Source organism: Schistocerca serialis, chromosome 2 (genome assembly GCF_023864345.2).
Source record: "Schistocerca serialis cubense isolate TAMUIC-IGC-003099 chromosome 2, iqSchSeri2.2, whole genome shotgun sequence".
In the NCBI taxonomy this organism is placed as follows: domain Eukaryota; kingdom Metazoa; phylum Arthropoda; class Insecta; order Orthoptera; family Acrididae; genus Schistocerca; species Schistocerca serialis.
Genome location: NC_064639.1, coordinates 138,892,282 through 138,919,821, shown reverse-complemented (window position 1 = coordinate 138,919,821; position 27,540 = coordinate 138,892,282). Strand labels below are relative to the sequence as shown.

The window sequence follows — 27,540 nt, the reverse complement described above, 5'->3', positions numbered from 1 at the left end:
ATGGACTACAGAGTCGGCGGTGGAGGGAGGACAAAGGTTCACCAGCGCATTGTGCGGACTCCTTCGGTGGCCACCCGCTCCGACGGCGGACGACCGCCTCCAGCGCAGACGGAGCCCCCTGATATCGAGTACGCCCTGCGACCGCTAGTGGCGCTGTCGGCGCTGGTGGGGGTTCCCCCGTGCCGGCCCAGGCGGTCTGCACTGCTGGATGCCGCGTCGCGCGCCTACAGCCTCGCTGTCGTCGGATGCCTGGCGTACATGGGCTACGCCACGGCGGCGTACATCGTAGAGGCCTACGGTGCCACCTGCCACAGCTACTACGTGCCCGAGTTCGTCGGTCGCTCCGTGGTCAGCTGCGCCGCCTGCGTGTCCGTGCTGTCGCTACTGCTCGCCCGTGGGGATTGGCTGTCCGTGTTTTCGGCGGAGATCCGGCAGGTGGACGACCTCCTGGCCGTCGACAAGTGGAAGGCGCACCGTGCCACCAAGTTCTACCTGTATACTTCTCTGGGACTGCTACTAGCGGGCTACACGGTGAATGTAGTTTGGGACGTCATCGCCATTTCCCCTTACGATTCACTGGTCGAGATCATTGAATTTGTAATCGTCGTGACGTTCGAGCAGTTTCTCATGTTCGCTCTGATTATCAAATACAGGTTCCTCTTGCTCAATGAAACTGTGCTGCACTTGTTCAGCTCCCAACTGAAAACGTTCAGAGAAATGAATGTGCCAACAATAAACAGTGGACAATGTCATCTTCGGTATCTCCATCCATCAGGGATGGATGATTCTCCAAAGCAAAGCACTTGGCCGGTTTCCTGCGACCAGTTGTTGACGATAAAGGTAGCACACATGAAACTCACCAAACTGGCCGACGCTTTGAATGACGTGTACACAGTACCTATTACAGTGATGGCCTTCCAAGCGCTGGTGACCATCGTGCAGGTGGTTTTCAACATCCTACTGTGCCTTTTGGACCAGGATGAAGACAATGATAAGATGATTCTTCCTGACGTTTGTTACCTCTTCATGACTGTGACAAGTGTGCTAGCTCTGACGTACTGCTGTGAGTGCACTACTTCACAAGCAAGAAGAACGGCCAGCATAGCAGAGGACCTCGTCCTGGCCAACGCAGCAGGTGCGTACGCAAGTTATTTTGTACAGTGACAGAGAGAAGCGGAGAAGTGGACGAGCACTTACATTAGGGATGATGACGGTTCAACAGCCAGCTCCATAGAAGATTGTAGAGATTGCCATAGAATTTCCAACTCTTCTCTTAATTGTCCTGCTATTCAGCTTTAAATTTTCATCTATTTTGCTATATTATTTCCCGGAAACGTCCTGGCCGATTTCCTTCCCCTATCTGGACTTGTGCTCCGTTTCTAATGACCCCATCGTCGACGGCACCATTTATTTTCCTGTCTTTCTTTTCATTGATATTCACAGTAATGGCAGTGTGCATCCATTGCCAATACACTCTTGGCGCGCCTCATTCCTCCACCAGTAAAGGAAAGGGAAAGGAAACCCAGTGATCAAGACCTAAGACCAACCGATATTCGACCGCCTGCCGTGTCATCCTCAGTTGCTCATAATCGGATGTGGTCAGTATGAGCTCACGGCCCTCCCAGCTTTGGTCGGGATTCCGACACTGGAGCCGCCACCTCTCAGTCAGGAAGCTGCTGGATCGGCATCATGAAACTGACTGCAGTCCTTCCACCAAGGAAAAGAAAGGACCAGATGCGAGTAGGACTGGCACACTGAAGGGTCCGTAAAAACTTACTTGTCTTTTTATGTGTCCATCCTTGTGATTGGAGGTCTGGGGGACTTGGACCGTACACTTATGTAAGCAAATGAAACATTTTGCGCTGTTCTCATGATCTCACTTATTGTATGGCTACTAGTTTCGGTGTTTCAATGCATTTGATAGTTGATGATTGGAGAGACAACATTGTGGTCACAGGTAGTCTGCAAAAACGAGTTACGGACGTTAGTCGCTGATAAACGTGTATAGGGATGATGTTAATCCTCTTGGCATTAGCTAAAGCCTGAAGATGGTGCACTGAAGCACCGAAACTTGTAGCCACACAATAAATGATATCGCAAGGACGGCTTCAGGTGTTTCATTTTCTTACATACACTTAATTATTTATACAGACGCTTCGTCCACCCTGGAAATCGAGAATCTTGACGATTTTTGCCTGTTATCGACATTTATACTGGCAGGATATCTGTCCCAGGCAGTCCAAAACTTTCGAGAAACTTTTAATTTCAAGTCGGAACTCGGATAATTAATGCCGAAAGCAATTTTTTTCGTGTGACATAATTACAAATTTGCTATGTTCTGAATTCTTTTCCCTCACTTGTACAGTACAAGTATTTGTTGCCGAATTTCATGTTCCCACGCCAAGCGGTATTCCCTATAGGATTTAATGATTCACTTTGTGTCTAAATGTGCCATATAAATGGCTGTATCGTTTTATTGCATTTACTTAGAAGCTCAACATTGTCCACCAACAGAGGTCTGTAAATCTCAGATTTCAACATTATACGTCCACCCGTTACTCAGAAAAAGGGATTTAAACAGACGGAAAGAGAGACAGTCTGATAACAAATGATAAAAAAGTTTTTTCGTGTGATATGATAACAGATTAACACTTATAGGATTTTTTCCTTTGGTTGTACTGTTAACCCTTGCTTCTTGCTAATTTCAAGATTCTAGGTCAACGGAAAGTACCCTGTAAGTCTTGACGACTGAGTTTGCGAGTATTTAAACATGTGACACATGCAGTCGTATTTTTTCAATGGATTCACTTAGAAGATAATGTTTAGCCAGTTGCCAATGTGCCACAAGGATTACTATTTGACAAAAATTTCAGCTATGTTTGCCTACCCGATCCTGAGAAAAAAAGGGTCTAATAGGCCCACGGACAGACAGACAGTCTGATGAGAAATTACACATTTTTATCGTGTGATTTTCGGATTTTTCTTTCTATGGTTTTAGTGTTTGACCTTGCTTCTTGCCGAATTTCATGGTGCTATGTCAACGGGAAGTAACATGTAGGTTTTGATCAGTGAGTTTGCAAGTATCAAAATATCTGACATAAATGTCCGTACGTTTTGATTTCATTGACCTGAAGGTTTCACCTTTTTTAAATCGTCAATGGGGCGTAGACCTTAATATGTGGTACATATTTCAACTTGGTACGTCTACCCATTCCTGAGAAAGATGGTTCTGAACAGTCGGACGGACAGACAGACTGATATCAAAGTGATCCTTGAAGGATTTCGTCTTTTTCCTGAAAGAATTTCTTGTAGGACAGGGACTCGAGCTGGCGTCCTCCGCATGAGGGCCTGTCTCGTTGACCACTCGGCTACAGAAGTGGAGATTCCTCCAACGGCACGTTACGCAACGCGTAAAGCCGACAGTCGCGAATTCTAGCCACGGAGCGACAGTTCTGGAAGTTTGAAACGATTTGCACTGCAGTAACAAGAACTTGTTCCAAACCGTATGTCACAAATCTGCCAGAGAGAAATCTACACTGGAGAGGTTGCAGTCGTAAAATGTAGAAAATTAGCACCACGAGGTGATAGCCAAAAGCCTTTCACTTCATTAGAACTTCGTTACTTACGCTTTTCGGGCATGAGAACAGCAGAGAAAAAAATTTGATACAGATTATCGTGTCAATGGTAACACGAGCGCTCATTGCCGAGTATCAGTATTACGACAGATATCACTTGACACGAAAGACTGTCTGTATTAACCTTTTCTCTGTGATGATGGATCACGCCTGAAACGCGTAATTAAAAAAGTATTATCAAGCGGGCTCTCGTTATTATCGGCCGAAATAGCGGTGATTATGACTTGCTCAATTATTCAGGTAATGCTTGCAAGCCTACTGCGCTATTTTATGTCACAAGTTAAGTTCTCGTTCAGGCAATGTGATAAAGAACATATTTCTCGTCAGCACAACAATTTCGTTTATCGAGGCAACAATGTCAGTTCGTCGACAACAGCTATTACATGATATATATTTATGGATATTAGCATATTTTTAGTCTTCTGATACTTAGCTCCTTCGGTTATACAGAATTCTGTATTTCTCCCTTTCAATCCCATTCCGACTCCAGAGATTCTCTTTGTTTATTTCCAATCACTTGAGTCTATGTCGGGTTTACTGGCCCTCTTCAACTCTAACTAAGACCGTTACATACTTTTTTGGCATGTCAGTATGCACTTTGAAACACGGCCTCATTAACACACTTTCCACATCTCCATTGTCTCCTCTCGCTCTCTTTTTCTCTCACTCTCTCTCTCTCTTTCTCTCACTCTTTACATTGTTATCTCTCTTTTCTGATTTGCAGCTGAATCATCTCACTTGCTTGAGGCTACCAGACTTACTCATTAATTTTATTTTTAGAAGAAATAATAAGAAACCAGGAAGTTAGTATGATGATTCTAAGAACCTCTCTCTCTCTCTCTCTCACACACACACACTCTTTGCATTGTTCTGTCTCTTTTCTGATTTGCAGCTGAATCATCTCACTTGATTCAGGGTACCAGACTTAACCATTAATTTTATTTTTTGGAGAAAAAATAGATCAAATGGCTCTGAGCAGTATGGGACAACAACTGAGGTTATCAGTCCCCTAGATTTTAGAACTACTTAAATCTAACTAACCTAAGGACATCACACACACCCATGCCCGAGGCAGGATTCGAACCTGCGACCGTAGCAGTCGCTCGGTTCCAGACTGGAGCGCCTAGAACCGCTCGGCCACAACGGCAGGCTATTTTTAGTACAAACAATCAGAAACCAGGAAGTTACTATGATGATTCTCAGAATCATGAAAATCAGTACCTACTCCAACACACAAACACAATCATTGTTATTGTTATCTTCTAGGGTGGTGGTGGTTGTTGGGATGTTTAAGGGGGACTAAACAGCTAAGGTCATCAGTCCCCCATCTTCTAGGGTCATCAGGTCATCAGGTCATCAGGTGGATTTCTTCTGGTGTTTTGACAGATGTTTTCAATTTCGGTTTTGCTGTATGTAATACTGCTTATCATGTCTTTCTTACGACACCCACTGTCGACAGAAAGAGTTTTTTGGATTCCTTTTACAAACAAATTGATTTTTCAAGAAGAATTTTACATTCCCATTCAATAGAACTGTCCCAAATTAGCCTAGCGCTATGTTTGCTTTACCAATACGTATTAAATGACACAGTAAAAGGCAAAGAACGGCGATTAAGCAGCGTCCCGTATGGCGTTAACAGTCAGTGCTGTCACGGCTGTACTGGTTATTCTTCGTGTTTTACTGGCCAAGTTAAAGAAAATTGTAAATAAAGTATTGCATTAGACTAACATAGACCACTCTATCGAATGAGCATATAAAGCTCTGTTTTAAAAGTCATTTAGGTTCTTTTATTTTATTTAAGCGTTGTCGCGTTGGATGACACCCTAATTTCGCAATTCTGGTTAAATGTGGTTGATGCGTGAGGTTTATGAGAGAAGTATTCTTGGCGTATAACACACTCATCATATTCCACCTGACTAGTTATATCGAACGACGTCACTGCGAGGTTTCAGACTTGCTGATATAATAAACTCCTAGTTCGGACGTGTCATCAGCTTGCTGTTATGTTGTGAAGTGCCACAGGGTGCGTTGTGCAAATTGGTTTCGTATCTTGCGCCTTTCCTGTCTTTGTTGACAACACGCAGACACTGGGAAGCTGGGACTGCTGTGACCCCTGACTGGTTGAAGGTCGACACCGCCTCTTTAGGCCCTTACAAGTTTCTACACGTCCATATCCACTACTGGTTCTGCTATAGATGTAGCTGTACAATGAGTTCCTCGCTACGCAAGTCGATGAGTTGGTTATCCTGGTACACAGTACACAGCTCCAGATAGTCCAATGTCTGAACTGTTACTGGGAGGTAAAAAAGCAATGGTAGGTGTCCCAATTATCTTGTGCCTTGTTGCAACCTATGGGAAGAATCCGTAAACTGTATGACTCAATCTATTGTAGAGATAGGAATTTTTTGCAATATTACACTCAACACATATTGTACTGACAGGAAGTATATGCACTGACTGCTCCGATCTGTAAAATTTATTGGCGTCCTTCAAAACCTGTCCTTTTGTGAAACCCAATAGTCGTCCTATTGAGGCTTTCTGGTTAAGGTCTATCACTGCATTCGATGTATTTATTTCAGATTTTTGTGCATTGATGTTTGCGTGTTGCACGTTGTTTAAACAGCCAATATCGTATGCACCAAGTTCTAGTTCCACAATTTCTTTTCTACCATTAATTTCCAGATGAAGTTTATTGTTAGCCTCTGTGATATCAGTAATGCTATTGTACGTCTCGAATCCAATCAGCGCAATACACTCCATTGCTTAAATCAGTCGGTGGGAAGTAATTCACGTATAATGCTAACGATCATTCTTTTGAAGTCAGTATATATAACACTGTACATAAACCTCATCTGATGAGTAATATTTAATCCACCTCCTTATATAACCTTCGTCGTAGAAGTTGGAGGAACATGATGCACAGATTCCTACAGAGGTAAGTATAAAGTCTTTGTAGCGATGAAAATTGTAGGAAAAACGTCTTTTGCCGATTAAGTATCGATGTAACTGTTCTGGTGGTTGCAAATATCCAAATGACTCGAAATAGTTGCCGTTATTTCTATTGCTCTATCTTACGCCACACAGTGGGTTCCTCTTCCCCTAGCAACATCTGAATTCGCACTCCCATATTCTCTAGATTTTCGTATAGTCTTCAGTATTGTATCCCACATAAGCACAACATAGAATCTGGGAATGCTGCATTCTTTCCTAACAGACTTGAGTAGACCTGTATTTGCAAGCGGTCTACCTAGTAAGATAGCTAATGGACTTCTTTTTCTGTTTGTGAAGAGACCTAGTCTCTTTGCATGGTTTTAGGTACAGCTCTTTTACAATGGTTTCTCCTCCCATCATGCAGTTATATCTTCCTATAGCCGATCCTTGTAGTTCTGTGCGTTCTTGGCTGTTCTGGCAATAGCCACAGCACTAGCATCCAATGAACCCATCGCTGAGAGACCTGCAAGGGCAGGACTGAGGAAGGGGATAATTCCGCCTGATACCTTGGTTATCGGCAGAAGCAGGGGGCTTTATCGCTCCTTTATACTTCAGGCCACTTTTAGCTGCACACCAAACTCTCAGGATAGTTATTTTAAACACTCCAGCCTTGGCTTCTTCTTCCTCTTTATAGATTTACTCTTCTTCTTCAGTGTTCCACATATGACGTTCATAATTTCCCTGAAATTCACATCCAAACCCAAGTTAATTTTACCATGCATGCTTTTATGAACTACAAATGCTGCAATGCGCTGCCCTATATCACTGTCCTTTCTTACATATATTTCCTTGGCTTTATCAGCTAAGATTCTACCTGCAGCATGACATCCTTGGAGATATTTACGTTTTGTCTAAGCAATGTTGTGTTTACAAACCTGTCGCATCAACCAGATTAATCCCATTATCACCATGAGCCAAGCGTATTTGATGCTTTGTAATTATATCCCTGGATGTGCAGTTCAGCTGGACATTTGGCGATAATAACACCACCGCCCTTAATGTGTCTCCCATTGAGCATGTTACGCTGTGGTCTGAGCAGCACATTATATAGGAAATCGCCAGCATAAATCCGGATGCTTTGTGTTGCAGGAAAACCAATCCATCTAACTAATGCTCTATTCCCTCAACATCTCAACATCTTATGACACACTCTTTGTGAAAGACCTATTGTTCTGAGCTGTTCTATATTTCCTCCGTGCAAAAGCATCCCGAAATTTCAGTGCCACTGTTTTCCTTTTAGATTTTAATTTCTGGAATTTGTTCTCTGCACTTTGGAAACTATGAATATCTCACTGGACCAGTTTGGCAGGTATGACTTCTCAAATACAATATTGTGTTTTGACATGCCTACCAAATCTATCTATATCCGGATCCGGCTCCAGCTACTGCCGAGTCTGGGTGCTGACGAGTCCTCTCCATTTGGCTCGGTCCTCCCACCACTTTTCTTCCTCCACTTGCTGCCAGCCACCTCTCCTTTCCACAGATATTCTCAACCCCGTTTTCCACCGTGTTCTTCGGCGCACTCTAGGTCTTTTTCCATCCATCTTTAGTTCTTCCACGATTTTGAGGAGTCTCTGCCCACACATCCTCTTAACATGCCTGTAATATCTTAATCTCTTTTTTTTCAATTCCTTCTCTCACCCTTTCTTTTTTAAGTTCCTTTCTGATATCTACGTTCCTTACTCTGTCCATTCTTGTTTTTCCTTTAACTGCTCTGAGAAACTTCATTTCCCCTGCTTGCAGTCTGCTCCAGTACGTTTCTGCATTGTCCATGTTTCTCCTCCATAGGCGACAAAAGGGAAGTAGTAACTTTTATACGTAAGGGGTTTTGCTTTTTCTGAAACTTCCTTATTCCAAATCAGGTGTTTCATTGTTTAGTAGAAATTACCTCCCTTCTGTAGCCTCCAACTAATTTCGTCGGTTATTCTTCCATCATTAGGTATTTCACTCCCTAAATTAGTGAAACTGTCTACCACTTTGAGGGTTTCTCCATTCAAAGTAATATTTCCATTGATCCCTTTGTCTCTTCCAATCACCATTACTTCACTCTTATCTTTATTTATTTTTAATCCATACCTTTTCATTATTTCCTTCCACGCATCAAGTTGTAACTGCACATCTACCTCTTTATCACCCCATATTAGCATATCATCTGCAAAAATCATCTTTTTTTCTTTTTCTTTTATTATATCTTTAACTGCCCTATTCATTCCCTCCATAACAACATTAAAAAGTGCAGGGTATAGAATACTTCCTTGTTTAAGTCCTTGTCTTATTTCGAATTATTCAGAGTTCCCCAATGGTGCTCTAATTCTACAATTGTGTCCTTTATACAGTGACTTTACTTCATTAATGTATCCATGTGTTATATCTATTTTCTTCATTTCTTCTCAGAGTCTTTCCCTGTTAACTGAGCCATAGGCCTTTTCTATGTCCATAAAAGCCATTATCACCCTTTTGTTACATTCCCAACATTTTTCCATCAGTTGACAGATAGAAAAATCAGGTCGATTGTGCTTCTTCTTTTCCTAAATCCACGCTGTTCTTCACTCAGCTCCTTTTCTATCTTTTCACTTAATCGATTTAGTAAAATTCTTTCAAAAATGTTGGCTGTAAGAACCATAAGGATTAATACTCTGTAGTTTTCACAAAGCCTTTTATTGCCTTTTTTGAAGATGGGAACAATGTTTCCTAATCTCCAGTCGTCAGGTATTGTACTGGAATGAGATTTTCACTCTGCAGCGGAGTGTGCGCTGATATGAAACTTCCTGGCAGATTAAAACTGTGTGCCCGACCGAGACTCGAACTCGGGACCATTGCCTTTCGCGGGCAAGTGCTCTACCATCTGAGCTATCGAAGCACGACTCACGGCCGGTACTCACAGCTTTACTTCTGCCAGTATCTCGTCTCCTACCTTCCAAAGGCGAGATACTGGCAGAAGTAAAGCTGTGAGTACCGTGCGTGAGTCGTGCTTCGATAGCTCATATGGTAGAGCACTTGCCCGCGAAAGGCAAAGGTCCCGAGTTCGAGTCTCGGTCGGGCACACAATTTTAATCTGCCAGGAAGTTTCAGGTATTGTACTATTTCTCCACACACTTGATAGTACTCTATACAGCCACTGCATTCCCGCTGGACCTTCTGCTCTTATGTCCACTGATACTTAATCAGGTGCTGGGGCTTTCCCCCCATCCATCTTCTTCACAGCTATTTCCATTTCTTCTCGTGTAATTTGTCTAATTCTGCTTCCCGACTTCTCTCAATTTCTCCATTATTTGTGGTTTCCTCGTACCTGCTCCTCAGCGTTTAACAGTTTCTTAAAATGTTCTTTCCAGAGATCTTTTATATTCCCTGGGTCATCACAGTACCATCCTCTGTTTACATCTTTACTGGCACTTCAGAAGCCTTCCTTTTATTTTTCATCATTTTATATTACATTTTGTTATTACTCACTCACGTTCTAGATGGTTCGCCGCGTCCAGTTACCAGGGGAATCTACATCTACATCAACATCTACATGATTACTCTGCAAGAAGATTGCTCCATCAACACCAGTTACAACCATCCCAGTTACAAGAGGTACAAGATCTTAGACCAGCTGACTTTGAGCCCTGTATATGTTTTTCAAAGTGATTTATGCAGCAATGCATTGCTGCGCCGGAGTTGGCATACTATGTGTTGTTTACAGATGGTGTGTGTTTTACAAGTGACAACTTTGTAAATAGCCATACAGCCACGAGTGGGCAGACGAAAACTCAAGTGCACTTGTAACTGCACATTGACCAAAAACATTTTTCAGTAAACATGTGGGTTGGCTTTGTCGGCGGACATATTACTGGACCCTTTGCGCATCCAGCTCGACTAGACAGACAGGTATATTACATGTTATGATTTTGTTCATAGCAGTAATTCAGCTACTAAGTAATGTTTCACAAATAAAAAGTCTGTCTGCCAAATGACCTACCTAAGCTACAAGGCGATGTTCCGCAGAAGTACGAGCGAAAACATAGTTTCAACAAGATAGCACACCACAACATTTTAACCGTCATGTGCGCCAGGACCACACTGACACTGGACTGGGAGGTGTAGCCTAGTGCCTTAGCCACCACTGTCACACGACCTGACGTCAATCGATTTCTTCTGTTGAGTCACATCAAATGTAATGCGTATACTACGCCTGTAGAGTTTCGACACACTCTCGTCGAATGAATGCAGGTAGTGTTTAATGAATGCCGTTCAAATCACTCCTGGCATCTTCGAGTCCCCTACGCAACGTCTGTTTCCGGATGGCCAACTGCAACTTAGAGCACCTGTTTTACACTACTGGCCATTAAAATTGCTACACCACGAAGATGACGCGCTACAGACGCCAAATTTAACCGACAGGAAGAAGATGCTGTGATATGAAAATGATTAGCTTTTCAGAGCATTCACACAAGGATGTGCGCCGGTGGTGACACCTACAACGTGCTGACATGAGGAACGTTTCCAACCGATTTCTCATACAAAAACAGCAGTTGACCGGCGTTGCCTGGTGAAACGTTGTTGTGATACCTCGTGTAAGGAGAAGTAATGCATAACATCAAGTTTCCGACTTTGATAAAGGTCGGCTTGTAGCCTACCGCGATTGTGGTTTATCTTACCGCGACATTGCTGCTCTCGTTGGTCGAGATCCAATGACTGTTAGCAGAATATGGAATCGGCTGGTTCTGGAGGGTAATACGGAACGCCATGCTGGATCCCAACGGCCTCGTATCACTAGCAGGCATCTTATCCAAATGGCTGTAACGGATCGTGCAGCCACGTCTCGATCCCTGAGTCAACATATGGGGACATTTGCAAGACAACAACCATCTGCACGAACATTTCGACGACGTTTGCAGCAGTATGGACTATCGGCTCGGAGACCATGGCTGCGGTTACCCTTGACGCTGTATCACAGACACGAGCGCCTGCGATGGTGTATTCAACGACGAACCTGGGTGCACGAATGGCAAAACGACATTTTTTCGGATGAATCCAGATTCTGTTTACAGCATCATGATGGTCGCATCCGGGTTTGGCGACATCGCGGTGAACGCACATAGGAAGCATGTATTCGTCATCGCCATACTGGCGTACTACCCGGCGTCATGGTATGGGGTGCCATTGGTTACACGTCTCGGTCACGTCTTCTTCACACAGACGGCACTTTGAACTGTGGACGTTACATTTCAGATGTGTTACGACCCGTGGCCCTACCGTTCATTCGATCCCTGCGAAACCCTACATTTCATCAGGATAATGCACGACCGCTTGTTGCAGGTCCTGTACGGGCCCTTCTGGATACATAAAATGTTTGACATCTGCCCTGGCCAGCACATTCTCCAGATCTCTCACCAACTGAAAACGTCTGGTCAATGGTGACCGAGCAACTGGCTCGTCACAATACGCCAGTCTCTTGATGAACTGTCGTATCTTGTTGAAGCTGCGTGGGCAGCTGTACCTGTACACGCCATCCAAGCTCTCTTTAACTCAATGTCCAGGCTTATCAATGCCGTCATTACGGCCAGATGTGGTTGTTCTGGGTACTTGATTTCTCGGGATCTATGCACCCAAATTGCGTGAAAATGTAATCACATGTCAGTTCTAGTATAATATATTTGTCCAATGAATACCCGTTTATCATCTGCATTTCTTCTTGGTGTAGCAATTGTAATGGCTAGTAGTGTAGGTTCGTGTGAGCCTTTCGATTTAGATGCACTGCATTTATAGTTTGAGACTCGACTGAACGTTTGGTAAATGAGTGTGACATTTCCTTTGCCTTACTTTTGTTCGGTTTCGCACCTGTTTATTCCTTTAAATATTCTGCAGCAAAGGAGTAAGGAATACATTACCAGCGACAGATTTTCAATAATCTTTTGTTTTTGCTTTTTCAAGGACTTCTTGCCATGGAACGTCGTTTGTTTTAGAGACGCGATTTTTCGTGTCTTCTCCTGGTATCCATAGTGGAAAGACATGTAGCTGTTCGGAGAAGAAGAGATTGTTGTGATAAAATTGCTCTTTCAGTGCTTAAAATGTAGGCGGTGCCTCGGTCTCGTTTGGAAATTAATCTGCGGCTCTCACTGAGAGGACACTGTGCTAGTATTCGTGGGAGGTTTGCTTTAAATCGTTGGGAAAGTCACTTTCCTTGCAGAAGAGGCTATGTAACAAATTTAACACACCGCAGGTAAGCGCATAGAAACAGCCGAGTCGGAGGAAAACTACTGTGCGAACTAGTATGAATAGGTGAGCTGTCTACATTGAATTCTCCGGCCCTGGAGTAACGTGACTTCACCGACTAGCTGAGTGTACTCACCAGTGGTGCTTAATCCGCATACTACCCACCCCGGAAAACTGGTAAATTGATTTTCAAAAGAAAAGACAGGAATGGGTGTCTCGAAATGGAGAAAAGTATTTTAGTTGTGGACCAGGAACTTTAATTTCGATCATTATACTCCTTTCGCTTGGAGAAGACTACAGGATTAGAGGCAATACACGTGGCATACATACGCCGCAGATTGGCTACGCTCTCAGGGGCGTAACGAATTATAAAACGAGGCCTATGATCGCCGCTAAGCGTCAGTGAATATTTTGACTCTAAAAAAAGTTGTACCCCCATGATGTAATCTATCACCCCTAGACGATTCTCGCAAACGCTTTGAAACACCCTCAAGATATAGTGGGGATGGGGATCGGGGGTGAGGGTGTACATCGTGCGATATCTCCTGGTCTAAGAACATAGTTCGTGCTGTTCCTTGACACGTTGGCCCATTGCTGCAGGAAGCCAACATGAACGTAGTGGATACAGAATTGACACGTCTTTTAAATGGCACGTTACTAACTCCCTACTTGGGAAACAAGTAATGAAAGAAGTGGCCGTAACAACTAAGTTATGATGGTCGAGTCACATAGTCATAGTACAATATGGAATACGGTTACTGTACGAAATGAAAGTCTACGGTTCAACAATATGGATTTAGTCACGAAACACAAGAAAATAAGCAAATCACGGTCGCCACGAACGGCACATTTCCTTAAAGTAAAAAGTGGAGTGAACATTCTAACATACGAAATTACACAGTGTCAATAATAATGAACAGTTACCAAAACACTTCTCTGGAATGTGTAGAGCACAGACCGAGGTGATTATCGCAAAGGAAACAGGTACGTTTACCTTTCTCATGGGGGAACGGCAGGAGCTCCCACGACTTTAACTAGTGAGATGAGTGATTACTCCACTCAGACAATAAAAGAAGAGAAAAACCCAAAATATCATTAGCTGCGTGCCTACGCTGTGTTTTCCACGCAAGCTCATCTTACCGTTAATCTAACTAATGTTGCATAACCTCAAATCTGCAAGTCGTGCTCTCACTTCATTCGCGAGTAGCGTATGCAGACAGACTGCTACCACTGTGTGCCTCCGTGAGTCATCAGTGCTCATGTAGAAGTCCACTCCACTGCCCAGTGCAGGATAGAAGCCTTCAACTGACAACCAAAACCGAATTAATCTCGCCACGGATTCTCGAATCAGAATGACCAAGTTTCGCTCTCAGTGGCTCACCACCTGAGTTCGTAGCAGTGTGCTCCCTCCACTCCCACGAACAATCGCGAGGCAGACAGAAAGTGCAGCTGCCAATCAAAGGGACTGGCAATAATAATTAATTCCCACAGCCGTAGTAAGCACAGAGGAGCCAATCTAACACGCTCCCACCTCAAGCAGATGCGCCCGCCAATTCCCACACAGGCATCTAGTGTCTCTCCCACAGCAATGCACGTCAAAAGCCAAACGTGTTACGTTGCGCGCTCTATGCTCTCGCGAGACTCTGAAGATGTCTGACCTGAAATGCTCTGTCGCCGCATTCCCAAGGCTCATGACATTTTATCGAGTAGAGTTTTCTGGCGTCCCCTCGGCCAGCAGAGAGTAGCGGAAGACTCAGTTTTCATAGCCAGATGGTCTTTGTGCTTTGTTGACTGCTTGTTTCCAAACACTAGGCTTGCTCCGGCGAGTTTGCAGAACATAGGCAGTGTGACACACCTTGCCATCTCCAAACTCATGTAAACGTAGGAGCCATAAACCCCACCCCAGCCCAATGAAGAAGGCCATTAATTTCTTTCTCCTTCAGCGTGGAACACAGAACATTTTGCGAAAACAAACCTGGCGCTCACTGTAACCCAAGCAGGAATTTTATGGTAAATAAAATCAACTGAAGAACCCATTACACGTCAATCCGTAACCAATGAGCATCCATTTGTAAATCAGTCTGTAATCAAAATAGAAACAAAGTCTTGTAATCTAGATCTTACACTACTGGCCATTAAAATTGCTACACCACGAAGAGGACGTGCTACAGACGCGAAATTTCACCCACAGGATAAAGATGCCGTGATATGCTAACGATTAGCTTTTCAGAGCATTCACACAAGGTAGGCGCCGGGGGCGACACCTACTATATACTGACATGAGGAAAGTTTCCAACCGATTTCTCATACACAAACAGCAGTTGACCGGCATTGCCTGGCGAAACGTTGTTGTGATGCCTCATGTAAGGGGGAGAAATGCGTACCACCACGTTTCTGACTTTGATAAAGGTCGGATTGTAGCCTATCGCGATTGCGGTTTATCGTATCGCGACATTGCTGCTCACGTTGGTCGAGATACAATGACTGTTAGCAGAATATGGAGTCGGTGGGTTCAGGAGGGTAATATGGTACGTTGTGCTGGATCCTAATGGCCTCGTATCATTAGTAGTCGAGATGACAGGCATCTTATCCGCATGACTGTAACGGATAGTGCAGCCACGTCTCGATCCCTGAGTCAACAGACGGGGACGTTTGCAAGACAACAATCATCTGCACGTACAGTTCGACGACGTTTGCAGCAGCATGGACTGTCAGCTCGGAGACCATGGCTGGAGTCACCCTTGACGCTGCATCACAGATAGGAGCGCGTGCGATGGTGTACTCAACGACGAACCCGGATGCACGAATGGCAAAACGTCATTTTTTCCGATGAATCCAGGTTCTGTTTACAGCATCATGATGGTCGCATCCGTGTTTGGCGACATCGCGGTGAACACACATTGGAAGAGTGTATTCGTCTTCGCCATACTGGCGTATCACCCGGCGTGATGGTATGGGGTGCCATTGGTTACACGTCTCGATCACCTCTTGTTCGCACTGACGGCACTTCGAACAGTGGACGTTACATTTCAGATGTGTTACGACCCGTGGCTCTACCCTTCCTTCTATCCCTGGGAAACACTACATTCTAGCAGGATAATGCACGACCGCATGTTGGAGGTCCTGTACGGGCCTTTCTGGATACAGAAAATGTTAGACTGCCGCCCTGGCCAGCACATTCTCCAGATCTCTCACCAATTGAAAACGTCTGGTCAATGGTGGCCGAGCAACTGGCTCGTCACAATACGCCAAGCTCTACTCTTGATGAACTGAGGTATCGTGTTGAAGCTGCACGCGCAGCTGTACCTGTACACGCCATCCAAGCTCTCTTTGACTCAATGGTCAGGCTTATGAAGGCCGTTATTACGGCCAGAGGTGGTTGTTCTGGGTACTGATTTCTCAGGATCTATGCACCCGAATTGCATGAAAATGTAAATACATGTCATTTCTAGTATAATATATTTGTCCAATGAATACCCGTTTATCATCTGCATTTCTTCTAGGTGTAGCAATTTTAATGGCAAGTAGTGTAATTTTTTTGAATATCCATCCTTCTGACTGATTTAGTGAACTGTTGAATTAGAAATGGAAGGAGGAGGCTCAGACAAGGCTGGCGCCTCTAAGTCGCACCATTATTATCGATTTTATTTCCTATTCCTTTTTGCGATAGCCAGCACTATTAAATCTCCGGACCGAGCAGTGGCGCGCTCCAATAAGCGCGGCCGAGAAACGCACCGTTGACCGCGTTTCTTCGTGTGCGGTCCATTGTGTAGCGTCGCACTCCGCGCGCGCTTTTCAAACCACAGCGATTGGCCACCAGTAACACTCAGAGATTGGCCGCCCACAAGATACAGCGCAACTTGACGCCGGCTCCATTAACTACGGAGCCTTATTTAACGCTGTTACTGACGTCCACAAGCCAGTTCTAATTGTGCTGTGTTTCTACTCCGCAACACGGGAGTGCTATGCTGCGGTGGACTAGGTTTGCCGTTCGATGGTTATTTGGCTGCGCTCTGAACTTAGAACTCGAATGCTATACTGGAACTTGGACTTAGACGTTCAGTAGGCTTAGTACTGAAACTTATTTATTTTGACTTAAACTGAAAATAATTGAGAAGGTGGAACTTCTTTATTTAATTCTGTAACTGCTGAGTGAAACTGAAGTAGTGTCTCCTTGCTTGTCTTTATCATTTCATTTCTGACCTACACAATTGTTCCTGACAAATGCAACTCAAACTTATCCATTTATTACCCACAATATACAAGGATAACGTAATCTGACTATTACTTAACACAAAAGAATGGCCCTGAATTAGAAGAAATCCTAGCAGTAACCCATACATTTCATAAGTCTCATAAGTCACATACCTCACAGAAAATCTTCACTACGCGAACTACAGCGATACAGCAAGCACCAATACAGCCAGCTAAATGAAAGATTCTAACTACTGTATGCTCCATGTCATGTGGTTAGCAAAGGAAAGATTTTGTTACAAAGGAAACAATGTATTTAGCAGATTTTACCTTAATTGTGTGACAACCAGTTCAAAAATTATATAATCGTCCGTGAGATCCAGTCAAAAAATTACATAACCGTCAACAAAATTATATCTCCTTGACTGACTCGTCCTGACGGTCCGCTCGCGCTAACACTTCAGACCTCCAACCTCCATCACCGCTAACTATAAACTTCCAACTTCCATCACTGCTGGCAACTCACTTTTAACTTCCTTCGCTGCTCACTATTAACTTCCAACTGTGTGTCCGACCAGCCACAGAGTCTCTTACAGAAGGCGCACAGCGCTGTCAGCGATATTGCAGCAGACTAAAGCGCTGCCAACATACAATCACATAAACAGGCTACTTACGGTATGTCAACAGACCTGTGATTTCCGCTCGAATTCTGCAATTCACTTGCACTTCCTGGACGATAGTATAACGACCATCAATTTATGTAATTTTCCATAAGGTCTTCATCTACAACTTGGCGCTTGGTAACAGAATTACATGTATTAGCGTTGTGTCAATAAACCGTGATATATTCATTGTATTACTGCTGATTATAACGCTTCTGCATGTTGAGCGCGGGAAAAATTCTATTCTTCTATATGTGGCATAATGTCTGTTAGTTTCAGTATCCATACACAGGATATACGATGGTAGCAGTAGGGTTTCGTGAGAAGTACGTCGTCTCATTTTCGAAGGGTTCCCATTTTAGTTCCCCCAAGCAATGCTGTAACGCGTTTTATGGGCTGTAAACCTAACAGCTTATCTCTGAATCTGTTCAATGCCTGTCGACATGTATGCATTTGAGGATGTATTTCGCTTGATATGCTTTCTATAAGAGACAGGTGTTCGTATATTCTTCCACAACTGGAAGTCACACAACTACGATCTGTTTTTCTTGGTATACATTCATCTGTCTACCTTGTTCGTTCAAACGAAAATGGAGCCTAAGATTACCAGAAAGGTACGGCAGCATGGGAAGAACAGGCTTTATACTTCCTTTCAGGCTGCTCTATAACCGGGTTGAACCAGCGGCATTTAATTTTGCATCTTAGTGCACTGTTAACTCACACGTAACATGTTATATAACCAATCCATTTGTCACTTAGTAATCACGCCGTTACCAGTTACGTTTTTACTGACGTGAAGTCCTTAACTTTATTATGATATCTGAGATAATCATGTCGTAACTGATACATGTTTATCAGTCACTAGAAACTAGGGAAACGTTCCACTGCCAACAGATCTTTTCTTCCCAAAGCCAGTAGTCCATCTCAGTGTGAACATGGCTGAAAACTTTTTTAGCATGGGATGGCATTAAGTGCAGTAATCTTCCTCTGACATGCAACCACAAGTAGTTACCGCCAGACAGCAAAATTTTGCCTTCCGATGTGACAAACAAATTCTAAAAGATTTTGTTCATACTTGATATCGCTAAGCGTCTCAAAGTCATCGACATAGCTACCGGTGCCGTAGCGAAAAAGGCCGACATACTGAGTTGCGTTATCGAAAGTTGTTCAAGTCTGCGAAATTCTTTCAATCATCGCACGACGGCCAACATGACATTTACCGAGATCAATTACCGCGAATTACAAAATTTAAATAAGTTTTTCGAAAGAGGAAAGGCAACTTGAGCTATGCATGAGAGTGGTCGGACTTGTTTTGTTTTGGCTCGTCTTTCGTTTGTGCAGCTATTCCTTTTTCATTGCTGTCGTGAGAATATGTTGACTTAGAACGTCTACATTCGTCGAATTATTCATTGTACTTGCATAATCTGTTAACATAATCGTTTACGGACTTGCTAACTGTGGCTTACAAGTTACGCATTTATGTGTAGGCTTCAGTTGTTGATCTGCCCCTCCCCTATTTCTCTGTGACATGCAACGAAACCCCATCCGCTACCACTGTCCCCTCCTTCACCAACGCGTCTGCTCAGTTATGGGTCAATTTACTGTGTGCGCATTCTACCTAGAAATAATGTCTCGGTGGGCGAACACACGATACGAGACTAGATGTGACAAGACTTTAATTCTCGACTGGCACTCTCTAAGTTAGAAGTAAGTATTTCTGTCGAAATTTCTATATTCTCATAAATTAATGCATATTCACTTGAAATACAGAATTAATTTTTTGTAACAAAGATGAGTACGTGATAATATATCGCCGTATCAACAATGAAAATGTTTCACCATTTTACGTGCTTGGTGATTGAGCCACTTGTTTTTCTGCATTACTGTTGGTGTCAAGTTCTGTTATACATATGTCATTGCACTGCTGCAGAAAATTTTGTGTTATGGGCATCCACAGCTGTGGAATTGCATTGTGATGAAAAAGACCGCTACAGATGGATGATAAATACTTATTTAGACTACGATCATGAAAAATATTTATCTTACAGTTGAAGCGGTCTTTTCCATCACATTGCGTCACACTACTGTACGATACATTATATTAAAGCTATAATTTTACTATTTCGTTTCTTTATCAGGTGATAAAAGTAAATTGAAGGCAATCGATCATTTAAATAAGACTGTGTTTATACATCTGTCCACTCAAAGACTCAAAGCCCATCGACATTTGCTTACATAATCCTCAAGCCTCTTTATACTGTATGTCATTTCCCGCCATTCCTGTTCCCGTCTCCACTGATCCATGTTCTTCCCTTACTCTTCTCTGTTTCCTCTATCAGTCCTACAATCCTGTTGTATACAGATCTCAGATTGACGAGCATTCTTCAAGTACTGGTCTGTATGCTTTTCTTTTTTTTAGTCATCAGTCTTGTGACTGATCTGATGTGGCCCGCCAGGACTAGGACTGTAAGCTACGTCCTCAATTATTAGCTGAATGTATTCCACTCTCTGTCTTCCACTACAGTTTTTAAGCTCTACAGCTCCGTCTTATACCATAGTACCATGGAGGCTATTCCCTGATGTCTCAGCATATGTCCTACGACACTGTTTCTTCTTCTTGTCGGTGTTTCCCGTATATTCTTTTCCTTGCCGATTCTACAGACAACCTCCTAATTTTATCTACCGAATTTTCAACATTCTTCTGTAACGCCACATCTCAAATTCTTCGATTACCTTCTGTTCTGGTTTTTCCCACGGTCCATGTTTCACTGCCACACAATACTGTGCTCCAAACGCACATTCTCAGATATTTCATCCTCAAGTTAAGGCCTATGTTTGATACTGTTGACTTCTACGGTCATGAATGCCCTATGTGCCAGTGCTAGCCTGCTTTTGTCTCGTCTTTGCTCCGTCCATCATGGATTATTTTGCTGCCTAGGTAGCAGAATTCCTTAACTTTGTCTATATGGTTATTCTCAATTCCGATGTTAAGTTCCTCGCCGTTGTAACTTCTGCCACTTATAATTACTTTCGTCTTTCTTCGATTTACTCTCAGTCCATATTCTGTAAACATATTCGCAGATATTTAATGGATCTGACTACTTACAGTGATTGTTCTGCCTACAATAACAGCTCTTTCTGCCAATGTAAACGCATACATTTCATTTGCTTACGATGAATGTCAATTTTCAGTCCCTGAACAAAGCATCGTCCTCCTTCACGTCCTCTTTCATTTCGATTTCCATGTGTACAAAAGCATCATCCACAAAAAGCCTCATGGGACTTACAACGTTATCGATTGTGTCAGTGTGAAAAGCAGTGGTCCTGTAATAGTCTCTGAGGGTACTCCAGGTGTTACTTTCAAATCTAAGATTTCTCCCCATTAAGGATGATGCTCTATGTCCTATTTGACTGGGATGTAGACATTCTCTCCTATTGTTCAGTATGTACACAGAAGGAGCGATGACGAAAATAAAAGAAAGGTGAAAGAGTGGGATTAAAACTCAAGATGCAACGCTATCAGTGTTAAAATGGTTCAAATGTCTCTAAGCACTATGGGACATCATCTGAGGTCATCAGTCCCCTAGACTTAGAACTACTTAAACCTAACTAACGGAAAGACATCACACACATCAATGCCCGAGGCAGGATTCGAACCTGCGAACGTAGCAGCAACGCGGTTCCGAACTGAAGCGCCTAGAACCGCTCGGCTACAGCGGCCGGCAATATCAGTGTTAAGATTCACTAACGGCATTGCTGTCCTCAGTGAAAGTGAAGAAATATTACAATCATGAGCGTAAACATTATTACTGGCACGAGAAACGCTAAGGTAAGAATGTAAGTAGAAGAGAGAAGACTGGGCAGTCAATATAGCGAAGATACGGCCCGATAATTCGGAAATCCACTAATATAAGCGGTTCTGGCAAATGACAGATTGTTGTGGTGCTATGGCTGGAAACGAGAATCTCCGAAACGGCGCAGCTGGTCGCCTGTTGGCGTACATCTGTCGTGAGCTCCTATGGGAAGTGGTTGAAGGATGGTGAAGTAACAAGTAGGCCGTACGGTACTGGACGACCACGTCTCATGACAAAATGTAGAGGCTGGATGGGAAGATAATGCTGTTGCAGGCACAAGTGCTTCAGGGCACACCGTTCAAAGGCCATTGTCGAACATGGAGTTCCACGTGACGCGACCCCTATGAGCACCTGTGTTGACCAGTGCAGTGGGCACAGCATCATTGAGTTTTCACTTTGTCGCCTGTCGGATGAATCGCATTTCTTGTTACGCCAGGTGGATAGTTGGATCCTTACACGCCGTCATCCACGAAGTAAGCATGCGCCACAGATGCAGGCCGTTGAGGGCACAATTATGCCATGGGGTACATTGAGCTAGGCTTCCTAGGGATCTGGGATGGTAATCGAAGGCATCACAACAACAGTGAGCTACGTGAACATTATTAATAACCACCTGCATCGCTTCATGCTTTAAAACTCCCCATACGGCGACGACACTTTCCAGTAGGATAGCTGACCGTGGTGCAAATTCAGAAACGTGCCACAGTGGTTTGAGGGGCATTATAGTGACTCTTTTACTGATGTCTTGTTCTGAACTGTGCCTGCTCTGCACTCATTGGAACACACACTAAAGCACCAAAGACACTGGTATAAACACGCGTTTTCAAATGTAAACAGGCAGGATACGGCGCAACGCCTGTAGAGCACAAGTGTCTGGTGCGGTTTTTATAGCGGTTACTGCTGCTACAGTGGCGGGTTATCAATATTTAAGGAAATTTGAAAGTGGTGTTATAGTCGGGGCACGAGCGATGGGACGCATCATCTCCGAGGTAGCGATGGAGAGGGTATTTTCCCATACCATTTCACGAGTGTACCGTGAATATCAGGATTCCGGTAAAACATCAGATCTCCGACATCGCTGCGGCCTGAAAAAGATCCTGCAAGAACGAGACCAGCGACGACTGAAAAGAATCGTACAACGTGACAGAAGGGTAACCCTTCCTCAAATTGCTGCAGATTTCAGTTCTGAGCCATCAACAAGCGTCAGCGTGGAAAACATTCAACAAAACATCATCGACATGGGCTTTCGAAGACAAGGGCCCACTCGTGTACTCTTGATGACTGCACGACACAAAGCTGTACGTCTCGCCTGGGCCCGTCAACACCGACATTGTACTGTAGAACGTCTATCGAGTGGATGGACGTGTACGAGTATGCAGACAACCTCATGAGCTCATGATCCCCGAATGTGAACAGGAGGCTGTTCAAGTTGGTAGAGGCTCTGTAATGGTGTGGGATGTGTGCAGTTGGAATGATGTGGGACCCCAGATACGTCTAGATATGACCCTGACAGGTGACATGAACGTAGGTATCCTGTCTGATTACCTGCATCCATTCATGTCCATTGTGCATTCCTACGTACTTGGGCAATTCCAGCAGGACAATGCGACATCCCACACTTCCACAAATGCTACAGAGTGGCTCCAGGAACACTGTTCTGAGCATAAATACATCCGCTGGCCACTAAACTTCCCAGGCATGGACATTACTGAGCATATCTGGGATGCCTTGCAACTTGATGTTCAGAAGAGATCTCCATCCCTTCATACCCTTATGGGTTTATGGACAGTCCTGTAGGATTCAAAGTGTCTGTTCGCTCCAGCACTACTACAGACATTAGTCGAATCCATGTCACGTCGTGTTGTGGCACATCTGCGTGCTCGCGGGGGGCCCTATACGATATTAGGTAGGTGTACTTGTTTCTTTGGCTCTTCAGTGTACATCGGGCGGCAGCTGCTTGTCCGTAAAAGACCATCCCGTAATTCGCGGGAATTGTTTGACTTCTGATTAGACTTCTGGTGCCATATACTTCTAGAATCCTATCAAGGACTTGTAGAATCCATACCTAGCAGATTCACTGCTATATTGTGTTTGCATAGTGGGCCAACATGCAATTAAACAGGTGGTCATAATATTTTCGCTCGTCGATGTGCAGGCTTTGTTGAATGAAATTAACAATCTAATAAGCACAGAGTATTGAGTGTGAGGAAATCGAAGAAATACGAAGTAATGAGTAGTAGCAGATACGAAGAGAATGAGAAATTTAGCATCATAATTTGTGGTCACGAAGTAGATGAAGTTAAGCTGTACTGCTACCGTGGCAGCAACGTTACCCATGACGGACGGAGAAAGGAGGACATAAATGTACATTGTCAGCAGGAAAAAGGGCGTTCCTGCCCAAGAAAAGTATACTAATATCAATCATCAAACATAGGTCTTAATTGAAGGAAAAAAATCCTGAGTATGCACGTTCGGAGCACAGCATTGTATGATAGTGTGGGAAAACCGGAACACACGAGGATAGGAGCATTTGAGATATGATGCTACAGAAGAATGTTGAAAATTAGGTGGATGATAAAGTAAGCAACGAGGAGGCTTCCTGTAGGCTGGGCGAGAAAAGGAGTATATTGAAAGCAATGGCAAGACAAAGGGACAGGATGATAGGACATCTGCTAAGACATCACGGAATAACTTCCATTGTACTAGAGGGACCTGTAGAGGGTAAAAATTGGGGAGGAAGACAGAGACTGGAATACATCCAGCAAATAAATGAGGACGTAGGTTGCCAGTGCTACACTGAAATGGAAAGGTTGCACGGGAGAAGAACTTGTGGCGAGCCCCATTAAACCAGTCAGAAGTGATGACTAAAAAAAGTCGCAACAGGACGACAGCAAACGAAGTCAGCGCATCTGAAATTGGTAGCTAGCATAGGATGTTACTATATCTCCGGAATTAATGAAATAAATGAAAAAATACCATAGTAGATCAGAGATTAAACGAAAAATTTAATCTTAAAATTAAAACTTTCTCTGAAGTTTTGGAATTGGTGGGACCGATATCTCGCTAGTGCGACATCGGTAGCAGGTAAAAATTGTCGAGATTATCGATTCCCAGGATGGTCGAACTGTTTGTATGCACAATGAAGTTTCTACAGAACTCTTGGATAGCCAGTGCTATTCACACTCGTCCGGCTTTTTATTAACGTCTATATGGATATTACTGCACTTGTGGCATTTGCCAGATAGATACGCTTGAATACAAAGACCTTTGGACTCAGGTCTCAAACATCACATCACATTACATGATTTTACTTGTTATGGGAGACTTACATTGGTTTTGTAACTGTTTTCGCTACTCTCATAACTTTTACAATTTTCTGCAATTTTTGATATTATTGTATGTTTGTTAAACTTCACTTTACTGTGCAGCACTCGTGGGATGAGATTTCGTTTACTGTGGTTCTTCTTCCTCCGTCGCAGTGGGCGGCAGCGAGGCGTTCTCGCAGCAGCTGCGGCAGCTGTCTCGGCAGGTGCGTCATAACCCAGTGATGTTCAGCGCGTGCTCGCTGTTCAGCGTGGACGCCTCTCTGCTGACGGGGTTCATGTCAACCGTCGCCACTTACTCCATCATACTGCTGCAGTTCGTCGTCTCCAACACGGGGTGCGCGCTAGGAGGAGGGCCAGCCAACAGCATGGGTGTAGATGTCAACGAGACAACTTCTTCAGCACCGGAAGACACTCAGTATTCGTAAAATAAATGCATGTTTAGCGACTATAATCATGTGCATTTCATACACTATTTCAAGTAGTAATAACGTGAAGTTTGGTGGCCGTCGTTGGAACACGTCAAGATCTTTGACCCTTTTTGCGCAAGAACCTTCCGAAAGAAAATTCCATTACCACCTCTAAAAAATAAATTGCACCTATTTAAACAATTTATGAAAGCTTTGCACAAAGACGGGAAATGCTTCAAGTACCTCTCAAGAAACGTCCTCATCTGGATTGAAAGAAGAAGTGTCTATTCGAACTGAGTTTCGAAAAACGCTGTTTGATACCAACTTTGATCAGTAATGGCTGCGAATGTTAGGAAACTTGAGTATCATTCAAGAGGTTTAAAACTTCTTACGCAAAAAGGACCCACGAGGGTCGTTCAATCAGTAATGCCCCATTTTTTTTCTCGGAACATATGTATTGTTAAGAGTCAGAATTTGGTGACAATAAACATCAACATGTCTTGTCCATGACTTATTTTCCTACACAGTCTCCATCACATTCCATTGCTGTACGCCCACTTTGTGGAAGAGCATGTTTTCGCTGCTGGTAAAACCTCCTGTCCTCTAGACGTAGCAATGTTTTCACTGTATGACTGACACTCTCGTCATCTTCAAAGTGTGTTCCCCGTAGAGAATCTTTAAGCTCCAATAATTCAGATGAAATGACATTTCTTTGAATCGTGTGGTCCGCTGTGAGCATTCGTGGAACCCATCGTGAGCACCTCTCTGAATATCCGAGAGTCTCGAACACTGCAGATGCACCTCCAGTGCTGACAGACTGCTATATAGCCTCAACTTTTCCCGGCGAATCGAATGTTCAAATAACTTACGGGATTGCTGCCGGGTGACGTCGTCGGACACCGCCGATATTTCGACACGAGCACACCCTGCCATTCTCAAGGCACAAATGCAAGGAAGAAAAAAAATGTGCAAGCAAATTTAATACCTGTTATAGAGCCAATTGTCAAGTTTTGATGCACCGGTCGGCACGAATAATGGCATCTGCATGATTCAGCATGTCCGGATCAGTGGCTGTGACAGGACGTCTCGAGCGTGGAGCTCTGTTTCTGCATTTCCTGAGGACGTAACTTTCTTTACCCACCGCCCAACTGTGCTCCAATCAAGTGCAACATCGCCAAACACTGCACACAAACCTTTATGGATGTTCACTACGGTTTCCTTTTCTGCACACAATAATTCAATAACAGCACGCTGCTTGCAACGTAACTCGTATGTAGACGCCATTTTGCCGCTGTACTACCACTCTGCGAACTGCCAGAACGGTTCGCAACGACACCGGCGCGCAGAACAGACGTCAGATGTGAAGCAGTAACAAAGACGTTTGTCTATGTATATTGATGGCTTTTTTTAAAAAATGTGGGGCTTTACTTACTGAACGACCCTCGTACACCGTATTTGCGTTGTAGCTCACATGCTCGAAAAACTTAAGATGTTTAACTGTTTGGTTAGGCACAAAATTCACTTTCGAAATTCGATCAAAATCAGGGTGATATCAGTAAATAAATCAGGTGAGCTCTTACGTCGTGTGATAGAAATAACGCATTGGCTAGAATAACAATGCGATACAACACAATTGCCAACCCCCATCACCAAGAAGTACAACAGACAGTCCACAGTAGACACACGTCACTGTCTTGTTCCACCTTTATCTCTGGCAAAGTTTCATTTCTGTCTTGTTCCATTACCACCTTTGGTCATATGTTGTAAAATGTAAACGTTTCGTATTATGACGAGAATATGAGGTTTAAGTGTTACATTGCAAAAACAATCTCGTAAAAACACCTTCCTCCTTCCTTCCTTCCTACAGTGAGGTTTGGCTATTTTGTGTGTTTTTTCATCATATATTTTGTAATATTATTTAGCAGTTGATTATGGGAAATCTAGTTCTTAAAGGTTTTACAGAGCCTTGGCACCATAGTTTGATTCATAATCTTATTTTATTACATTGAGTAATTACTAAATAATTTTTCTCCCGGCAAAAAATTTGGTCAAGTTGCTAAAGAACTCCAAGTTAACGTTCTGTTAAAGTGTTGTCTGTAAGTTGTGTAAGTGTCGCTAAATCACAGTTCTTATAACAGATTCTATACAACTATGGATTATGATGGAAACAGTTATCTTCAGCAAAATGATCATTAAAACCATAGAGTATCAGCCGCGCACAACACTGACATATGTTACCTGAAACAATATTCTTCGCAACTCGTGCGTAATTA

At 43.5% G+C, this 27,540-nt stretch overlaps 1 protein-coding gene across 1 annotated transcript; it reads left to right on the top strand.

Moving 5' to 3' along the window:
• Positions 1 to 25,285, top strand: LOC126455788 (uncharacterized). Its single transcript, XM_050091550.1, has 2 exons — positions 1 to 1,135; positions 25,014 to 25,285. Exons 1-2 carry the CDS (start codon positions 1 to 3, stop codon positions 25,283 to 25,285), a joined length of 1,407 nt encoding a protein of 468 aa, XP_049947507.1.
• The last annotated feature ends 2,255 nt before the right edge of the window (positions 25,286 to 27,540 follow it).

Coding starts and splice junctions, on each gene's coding strand:
- LOC126455788 (XM_050091550.1), top strand. CDS start 1: ATGGACTACAGAGTCGGCGGTGGAGGGAGGACAAAGGTTCACCAGCGC. Junction 1,136..25,013: donor CGTCCTGGCCAACGCAGCAG/GTGCGTACGCAA, acceptor CCTCCGTCGCAG/TGGGCGGCAGCGAGGCGTTC.